Below are 10,244 nucleotides of genomic sequence, written 5' to 3' on the forward strand. Positions count from 1 at the left end.
GGGGTCGGGCGTGTTGGCTTGGGGCTTCTATAGGGGGTCGGAGACGACGCTGGCCACACTCAGCTGCAGAAAGCCACGCTGCAAGTGTCGTGTAGGCGAAGACTGCTGGAGCATGGTACGCAGGTTCTTGGTGACCGTCCGGATCCGCCGCCGGAACGCCCCGCCGCGAGTGAGGAGATTCGTGGTGGACATAGCCAGACCCGCGAGCGAGTGGGGAGATTCGTGGCCGCCCTTGGCCCTCTTGCTGAGATTTGTGAGGGACCAGCTGAGAATGCTTCGTAGAAGACGAGGTAAGAAAGGCCCACAGCCATCGGGGCAGCTTGTGATGTGACTTAGTAAAGAGAGTTGAGAAATACACCTTAACCAACGGAGAGACGGAGTGGGAGTGGGGGCGAAGGGAGAGGGTGGTCGGCTAACTCCTACCCAGAAAATTGTAAGGTGATTTCAGGATCTCCTTGCCTCCCCACCTGCTCCACACACCCTCCGATTGAGAGGATTGGAGGGGCTAAAGAAAGGGGCTCCGGCCTCCAAGTCTCGAGAGAGCCTGGGCCTGGAAGCAGCAGGGATACAGCCGCCTCCGCCCCAGCCTATTCCTGCTCGCCTAGGTCTGGAGCCCCTTTGGTTAAGGTGGCTTTCCAACTCCAGTTCCTTGGCCCAGGGTTGGAAATGATTTGCTACCCATAGTCCCATAGTTTTAGTTTTCTGGAAGTCCCATCTCTTCTCCCCAGCAGGTCCTCCCTCTGGCCGTCCAGAGCCATGGAGGCGGCTCGGGAGCGTGGGGGCACATGCATTTGACTTCCCCAAATACCAAGAGTGATGGGAGGATCAGTAAGTGCTGCTGCGAAGAGCAGACACTTGCTTCTCAGGGACAGAATCGTGCAGCCCTTAGATACAGGGCCCTTGGGTGGGGAGAGACAGGTTTCGGATTTGGCGGCCAGAGCAATTCAAACTGCTGGGTCCGACGCTCCCCGTACGTTTAACAGACCCCAGAACTACAGTAAAATCCCAAGTGAGCAAATTTTCATCATTTTGGGCCACAGTGAACACTTTTTTAAAAAACTGAGGCCTACTCTTTAAAAACAAAAGCTCAAGTAGTTTTGTCCTCATTTCAGATTAATCTGCACCCGGTCCGTGTAATTCCCAACCATGATATTTGGGGGGGGGGGGGGGGGGAAAGGCAGTTACAATATGCAGAATCCTAATTCAAATTTGGATCATAAGTATAAAAAATAATTTAGCAAGGTTTCACTTTTGTAACTTTCCGTGTGAAATCCTGTCCCCCATGAATCTTCAAAAGACTAAGGCCAGGGAGGGAAATACTGTTTTTGTGGCAACATTTCTGTGCTTTTTGACATGGAAAAATTTAATTATAAAAATAATCAGTGCTTCATTTGGTGCCTCAATTTCGGTTAGCCAAAACCTATGTATAATTTATAGGATAAACACACATATTTCCCCATATGATTCTGAAAGTTCAATTTTTTAAAAAAAGGAAAAGGAGATTATAAAAGATTTTGGGTGAGTCCCTGGATTTTATTTTAGTTTCTTTTGAAACGTTAATAAGGCCTTGTTTATTCTTTAACTGGTCCTTTATCAATGCCAGCAAACATTTAGCCACTGTGATCTATAAATGCTTGAATATCATAGTTGTTGGAGTCCTAGTGTGGAGTTGTTGGTTAATGTGCTGGACTTCAAAGTCCGCTTGGATCGCAAGGCCTGCGGCGGTTCAAGCACACCAGCTGCTCCTCGGAAACCCTATACAGGGTCCCTAAGGCTTGTAACCGGACTCTACCGCAATTAACAACAATAGTCATAGTTGTTAGTATTACTTTCTCTATATAAAATTACTTTATCATTTTTAGCTTGCTTCTAGAAATCATAGTAACAAAAAATTTTAATCTATGTAAATACTATAGTCATGTTTTCTAATTTAGAAAAATTAAAATATTCTGATTACTTTGAAGTTAAAGAATATATTAATTTTGTTTTTTATTATATAAAATGTAAAAAACCTAAAAATGATAGGTTCATTTAAATTAAACATTCATTTCTTGTTATTTGGATATTTTTCAGGTTTTAAGAATGACATGTAAAAAATATGTCAGATTTCACTCACGTTTCCAAAACTCCATTTTCACCAGGCATGTGAAGATAGAACACATGGCTTGAATAGAAATGAATAACCAAGATATTTGAAAAGAAGAGGCAGTTACAATATACAGAATCCTGCCAGTCTTGAAAATATGTATATTTCTCCAACTTCAAATACGAAATTATACATATAATAAACATGAGGAATGTTACAAATGATATGTGACTAAATGTTTCACATTAATATATATTATGCCAGTGGTTATATTGATTAAGAATATATACAGATGCTAATTATATTCCGCCTTACACAAAATCACAGAAGCTCCAAGTATGAATAAAAAAGGATTTTATATTAATGCAAATTATATTTTAAAGTTTCTGCAAATATATTCATTATGACTTTTGTTTTTGAGTGACTAGCGATTATATATAATCAAATTTCACATTAATTGCATCTGCACACATGTAATGAGTTGCATCAGTGAAATTGTTGCTTCTACTTTGGCATTTTGTAAAATATTTATGTTTTTATTATGAAGTTAAATACTCATTATATGTGTTTCTATTCAGGAACTCTCAGGGTGATTTTTTCCCTTTAACTACATAGTATCTTCATTTATAGTATAAACCATGAACCTCCAGTTTATGTGTTCAAATGAGTAACTCTTTCAGAAGTCAATATTTAAAATGAATCTATTTAGGGACTTGATATTTGTTCAGACTCTTTTAGAGGTCTGTACTGTGTGGCACTGTGGGTTAATGCACTGGACTGCAAAGTCGCTTTGAACCACACCATCAGCAGTTCAAGCTCACCAGCTGCTCCTTGGAAACCCTATACAAGGTCATTATGGATAGGAACCGACTCAATGGCACTTAACACCAGCAACAACAACAACTTATATATTAGTTTACCAGTACAGTTAAGCAAAACCAATTCCAAAAAAATGTAACCTATTTTCTGTTAGTAAAGTGACCCAGCTCACCTCAAAAGTACTTTCTTAGGTCAGAGATTAACATTGACCCAATGTTTTTAAGCTTTGAAAGCCTTTATTCCTTTTTTGAGAAGTATAAAATTCTTCACTTACCCCTCCCCCTACTAAAATAAATCACTCTAGGCCAGAGAATTCATCTATCTGTTATAAAACCCAAATTAAAAGTTTCTGTGGCACCTTGATTTCTTCAGTTTAAATTTTGTGAACAGTGGCTATTGTTTCACTTTCTAAATATAAAATTATAATATTGAATTTGCTTCTTTTCAAACTACAGTTCTCAAAATTCTGATTTTCGCACATCCAATCACTGGTTTTACCATCTTTTATTGCTTGGATAAGGTTAATATACTTTCTTAAACACCTCACCAGCAAGTAAAACAATGTTTCGGTATGTTTCAAAAACTTAAAATAGTCATACACTTTGATTTAGTTATTCCACGTGTAGGATAAGCACTGGACTGGTAATCAGAGTCAGTAGTTGAAACCCACCAGCTGCTCTTGGAAACCTGGGGTTCCTATGAGTCAGAACCCACACAACAACAACAAACCAAGGCATTATTATAAGGAAAGGTTCTGACAAAGATCAATTCCCAAAGATAAATAGTAGCAAAAAATTTTAATTGACAGTATCTCACAATAAGGTGGTATTAAAACCTGGTACATTAAAAAATTCTGGCATATTAGATAGTTGTTAATCACCATCATGTGTTTCAGGAATATTTAATAGAACATAAAATGAGTATTATAATGTTAGGTGATTAAAAAAATATGTCCAAAATGCAAAAAAAAAAAAAAAAAGTAGCAAATCTTAACTTTCTTTTCCTTTTTACACACACATTCTCTGTTTTATTTACCTAATAGTTAAATTGTAAGTATTTACCAAAATGTCTCAGCATGGGGGTGGGCACATGAGTAAAAATAAACGCCATTTTCAAAGACTGCTTTTGGAACAATCAACTGTGTGGCTTGAAGAGGAAGGGAGAATGGGTAGGGAAACAGTTTTGCAGACGGCTTTTAAAAGTGTACAAATTCTCTTTAATTCCATTTTCCCATGCACTTTTTGAAGCCCCCTCATATGTGAATGTGGTTCCTTAATGTTTGGGAAACCTGAGGAGGATTGGGACTCCAGATTCTAATGCGTGAGCACTGTGCCCCTAGCCACTTATTTCCGTTTAAAAATAAACTCTATATTAACAATATAATCTGCAGTTATAGTGTTTCCAAAGAGCCTGGCTGTTAGGCCTCTGCTCACAGTACTTGCCACCGTATCTTTCAACAACACCAGGCTGAGATTACATCTGTCTAGGACTCCCTTTGGGCCTTGGAACAAGGGACGCCTCCTCCCCATTCTCCCCACCCCCAAAATACTTTACGGAGGCTAGACCCTCGGTTGCTCAGACTTCACTTCCTGCATCCCTCAACTCTGGCCAACTCCCTCCCCACCCTAGTCCCCTGCCTAACTACAATCCCATCCTGGAATTTCATTGGCCGCAGTGGAGAGATGGGAGACCGGACTCTCAAACTGAAGGTTAGAGACGGATCGGTTTACCCTCGGTTTTTACACTCTACTTTTGGCGTCCTGTGTACTAATTTCTGCAAATAAACTGTGATTAACCAAACCAAAAACCAACTGCCATGGAAACTATTCTGAGTGAGCCTGAATAGGATTTCCGAGGCTGTAAATCCTTACAGGAGCAGAAAGCCTCTTCTTTCTCCCTTAGAGCAGGTTTTGGGTTTGAACTGAGGACCTTGTGGTTAGTAGTCCTGTGCGTCTCTTGCAGCGTCACCACAATAACTGCGGAACAAGCGTTATACATTCGATTGAGGCTTTGCGGGGTGGGATGGGGTGGGATGGGGAGGGGTGGGGGTGGAGCGGCAGGGAGGAAAGCAGGCAGAGAAGGATTAAGTCTCCTGGTTTCTAGAGGGCGCCTGCGTGGGACAGACGGCACCTGAGGCAGCTAAGATTGGCTAACCTTTCTTGGGAGAGGGGAGAGGTGGGTCACATTCTCCAGAAAAAAAAAGTATTTCTACACTCCAGGGCCATTCCGTTCCCTCCAACGCCTGGGGAAGACTTAAGAATGTGAAAAGGTCTTATGCGCTCTGTACTTCTCTATCTGCCGACGTGATGCGGGAGGGTGCAGAGAGGGGCAGGTACCACGTTTTTCCAGTAATGATGACTCATAACAGTTTTGTTTTTATAATTGCAGCTTTCTCCATATTTGGAAACTAGTCCCTTCAGTAAGAACATTCAAATAAAACCATTGATTATAATGAAAAAGTCGATAACCATTAAAACAAGATGCACTTTCACAGTTTAAACCAGATGATGAGAAGAAACATTGGGAATAACTGGCGGCTTTGTTCAGTGGGGGAAAGAAAGTCGTTATCAAGAAATCTGATCCCTTCTAGAAAATGCCCACTAATTTGGGAGCTCAAACATTGGGGAAAGCTGCAATATAAAAAGAAAACAGTAATGAAGGTATGAGCCAATATGCCTGGAAAAATGGTACTGCCATTCTCCATAACCTGGATACCCTCAGAATCAATGGGAAAGCACACAACAGCAGTCTATAATTTAAGAGAGGTAACTAAATTAAAACCATCAGCTACAAGATTCATATGGCCAAAGCATCAGAGGTCTTTTTTTGAAGAGTAAGTTGGAATTTATTATAATTATTATTACAAGTAACATAATGGCTTTGTTTGTGACAATGTAAAAGCTTTATCACAAAGGACTTTTAAAATTCTGCCTCAGATAGTTTTCAGTTTTCACCCTTACCTTCAAAACAAAACCTCAATTTATTTAAATAGTTGTGAAGCCCTGTAAAAATCCTTTTTAAGGAAGACAATTATTGTAGAGGTTCAGAATTTTATGAGTAAAGATATGTAATTGCTTAAGTAAATTGAAACTAATAGAATTGTACAACCAGAGCAGTGTAAATAGAAATACCTTTGTCTTCTTATTTTAAGTATGAGGGTAATGATGCGTCAAAGACAGAGACAGAGGTTATCAATAACATTACCTGGATGGTTCCTTTAGAGAGAATTAGATTTATTGGGCATCTGCATTTATTGGGAGAATGCACTTCAGGGGTGCTCGTTGAGACAGGATTTTCGAAACATGACAAAAGTTACTTTTTAACATTTTAGAATCAGTCACATTTTGGGTGCCAAGAAGGCAAAGGGGAGTCTGAGTCATCAGTGGAGGAGCTATTTCAATAAATGTAGGAGATGCTTTATTATTATGAGATTCTTCATCTGAATGGCAATGTGATTTTTAACGATTAGAACATGTTTAGGAGGTGAGAGGACATGACAGAATATGCTTGTGTTTTAATATGCAGCAGTAGATACAAAATTTCCATTTAGTATATCTTTTCTGAAATACCATGCATACTTATTTCTTGTTTACACAAGATGGATCTATAGATGGATGGATGGATGGATGATAGATAGATAGATAGATAGATAGATAGATAGATAGATAGATAGATAGAGATTTTGATGTTTGAAGCCATCATACATCACACACATTGTGCCTCTAACGAGTTCTTAATAGTCCCAGTAGTCATAAAGGGTAGTCTTTATGGGAGCAGATTACTAGGTGTCTATAATATGTTATATATTACAAGTTTTCTTTAATTTTATTATACGAATTAAACATGACAGCTAGTAGAAGAAGAAGAAAAAAAAACAGGTAGATGTGTGTTAGCGATTTAAATTGTGTTAATATCCAATCACATCAAGATTGCAGAACAATATTACCAAAATACAATATCACATTTATGGACAAAATGATGGGTCTTTGTGTCTCTGTAAAAGCATATCAACAGGGATTAAATATATATAGGTCAAAGGATAATTTTCAATTATAAAAATATAATGTCTTCCTAAATACATTAATAAATGTTCTGCTTTTAAACTACAATTTATCTAATGTTATACCAGTGACTGCTGGTGTATTAGGAAAAAAGCTTCTGTTTTGCTTTCTTTTTTCATTTTCACTGTAAAACTCTCTGGCTGCCAAATCATCTGAATCAGCAATTATACAATGCTCTCCTCAGATTTTAAAGAAACAGGAGCCATTCAAAGAACAATGACTACCCCATTAGAAAAGCATTCCCCCTCTGTAGAATAAGTAGTATCTTTGAACTTTCAAATAATTCTTAAGTGAACAGACTTCATGAGACACTTTGAAGTTCACTCCATGCAATTTACATGCTGCAGAGTTTGAACTGGTTATATTTTAGGTAATAAGATTTTGAAAATAAGTGTATGGAAGTGTTCCTCCAAAAGCATATGCTCAAATTCTTACCCCCCCCCTCAAAAATGGTTATAAGGAGCTTAACGGGTCATAGAGAATTTATGTGACCTCAGTTAATTCTCAAAGTTTCCTTATGTCTTGGTTTTTTTATTTTGTTTTCTCATTTGGGAACTTAAGCTCGGTAGACTGTATGGCATATATAATCATTGACAAGTGATTGGTGTCTTTACCACATTTAACGGCCTCTTGGTTTCAGTTCCATCTCTGCTAGTTTAATGCTGTTTTGTGAGTGATTTAGCACCCTTGGGCATTTGTTTTCCTCAATATTAGCCATGACATTTCCCAGTAAATAATTTATTAATAAGTAAATGTTAAAGTTCTGAAAAATAATGCAATATAACAACTGAAGTTCTTGTGGCCTCTAAAAGTGATTGAATCTCAAAATAAAACAAGGAGGTTACCTTCTATCAGGAATGCATTTTTAATCCAGAATAAAACTAAAGGAAAACTGCCTTTTAAATATAAATATTGATTATTAATTTCTACTTTGATTTAAAAATCAACAAATAGGAAACCTTTGCATCAACATAGAAATCACTTGCCATGTGAAGATGAAAGATCACTTCTTGGAATTGACATTACCTGTGAACAGATTCCATTTGTTTTACTTACCAACTGTGTGGAGTTAGAATTGAGTACTTAAACCTTCAGTGCCTTCAGTTTCTCTTCTGTAAACCTGAGACAGAACCCCACAGTATTTATATATAAGAACTAGGTAAATTAGTATATGTAAAGACCCATTGTGAACTTTCAAGTACCTACATTTGATATTCATTTTGTTAAATGCCTAACTCAACAATGCCATTAAGAAAGCCCATCAGTTTATTTTAATAGTAATTGCCTAGTGCATTGGAATTTATTTAGAGTACTAGAAATTTCTGAACTCTATTTTAAAGAATATATATATATCATTAAAGATATATATTAATTTAAGCTCATGGTCCATTCCAAGATGTCATCCCAAAGCTGTATAAATTCTGTGCAGGTGTGGGCTACCTTTTAACCTACACCTGCACAGAAACCCTATATGATGGTCTTTTAGTGTGTGATATGAAGTTCTTCTACTATTCATAGTCATTAAGTAGATAATACACAATATTTGTGAACCTCTTTCTAAGGAAGGAAATTTTAGAAAACTAAGGGTTGGGGAGAAAGAACTATTGAACTGCCTACAATTTACCAGAAAACTCAAGAATCCTGAATAATAATTTCTGGAGGAAACACTGAAGGTAAATGGATTTTTCATTCCTTCAGGATGGTTGTCATAGTTTGAATATCTGAATACATACTTTGCCACAAAACAATGTAAAAATTTCTTTGAATAAAAAATATCACGTGTGTGTGTGTGCATGTGCACAGGCACATTTGGCAGGTGGAAGGATAGATATGTTAAAATCATCCACAAAACCAACAAAATGTCTGTCTTAAGGGTTACCTTCACTTATCATATGAAGGGTGGACAACAAGGAATACGTTTGCAGAGGATAGTTTGTTTGTGAATATAGATGCTAGTCCTGAAATTAGAATAGCCTAACTCATTATGGTGTCAGTGAAGAATCTTAATACACCAGAGAACAAACGAATCTGTTTTGGAAGAAGTACAGGCAGAATGTCCCTAACAGTGATAATGGTGAGGCTTCATTTCACATACTTTGGACATGTTGTCAGGTGGGGCCAGGAGAAGGAAGTGTGATTGGTAAAGTGGAGGGTCAGAGAAAAATAAGACCTTCAATGAGATCAATTGACACAGTAGTTGCAATAATGGGCTCAAACATACTAACACTTGTGAGGATGGTGAAGGCGTGTGCAGAATTTTGTTCTGTTGTACATGGGATCTCTATGACTCAGAACTGACTCAACAGTACCTAACAACAACAACAACAACAACAACAACAACAAAAGTCATTGTAAAGCCCCATCAGTCAACCGTCATCGCTCAATTTCCGCACCCAAGAGTGAAAATGGAAAACTACAGTCAGTATTCCTTTGTGAGTTCCAACAGTATCTCTGTACTCAAATAGCACATACATAGTCACAGCAATGGACTTAAACATACCAACAATTATGAAAATGGACCGTATGTTATACATATGGTCACCAGAGTCCACGCCGACTGACAATAACTAAAAACAACAACACATCTGTTAAGGGTATCATTTAAGAGGGCAACGTGTATTTGGAAGGAGGAAATACATCCTAAAATTAGCCATGTTATAACTAAAGATCTTCCACAAAACCCTCCCACCAAGAAGGAAAAAAGGATGTTGTGAATAGAGGTTTAAAGGATGTGTACTGAGTTATTCCATGGTTTTACCCATTGTACTATCCACTTGAAATGTACTTCAAAATGTATAAATAGTGGTGATGGGTGATAAGGGACAAAGGAAACCTTATTGTTCAACAGAGAGATACTCCATTGTGTTATATTTGAGGCCATTTTGCAGCTACTGTCAGTCCATCTTATTGAAGCTTTTCCTCTTTTTTGCTGACTCTCTGCTTTACCAAGCATGAGGTCCTTGTCCAGGAACTGGTCTTTCCAAAGTACATTATATGAAGCCTCACCATTGTCACCTGAAAAGAAGTCTTGCCATTGTCAATTCTAAGAAGCAATTTGGTTGTACTGCATCCAAAACAGATTTGTTAATTCTTCTGGCAGATCATGGTATATTCTGTGTTCTTTGCCAACATCATGATTCTCTGATCTTCTTTATCATTGTCCAGCTTTTACATACACATGAAGCTATTGACTGTTGACTTGGGTCAGGGTCACTTCATTTTTGCTCTTAACACTTTAAAAGTGTTCCATTTTTTGCAGCAAATTTGCTATAGTACAT

At 37.9% G+C, this 10,244-nt stretch overlaps 1 protein-coding gene across 1 annotated transcript; it reads left to right on the plus strand.

The window, feature by feature from the left end:
- Window positions 1–112: 112 nt before the first annotated feature.
- Window positions 113–2,093, plus strand: LOC102818272. Its single transcript, XM_006864498.1, has 2 exons — window positions 113–290; window positions 2,074–2,093. Exons 1-2 carry the CDS (start codon window positions 113–115, stop codon window positions 2,091–2,093), a joined length of 198 nt encoding a protein of 65 aa, XP_006864560.1.
- Window positions 2,094–10,244: the final 8,151 nt, after the last annotated feature.

Source organism: Chrysochloris asiatica, unplaced genomic scaffold, assembly GCF_000296735.1.
Source record: "Chrysochloris asiatica unplaced genomic scaffold, ChrAsi1.0 scaffold00065, whole genome shotgun sequence".
NCBI classification, from domain to species: domain Eukaryota; kingdom Metazoa; phylum Chordata; class Mammalia; order Afrosoricida; family Chrysochloridae; genus Chrysochloris; species Chrysochloris asiatica.

What these genes read in the sequence shown, in the direction of transcription:
- LOC102818272 (XM_006864498.1), top strand. Translation starts at nt 113, where the DNA reads ATGGTACGCAGGTTCTTGGTGACCGTCCGGATCCGCCGCCGGAACGCC. An exon ending in AATGCTTCGTAGAAGACGAG is followed by an intron (nt 291 to 2,073) that starts GTAAGAAAGGCC and finishes GATATTTTTCAG; the next exon opens with GTTTTAAGAATGACATGTAA.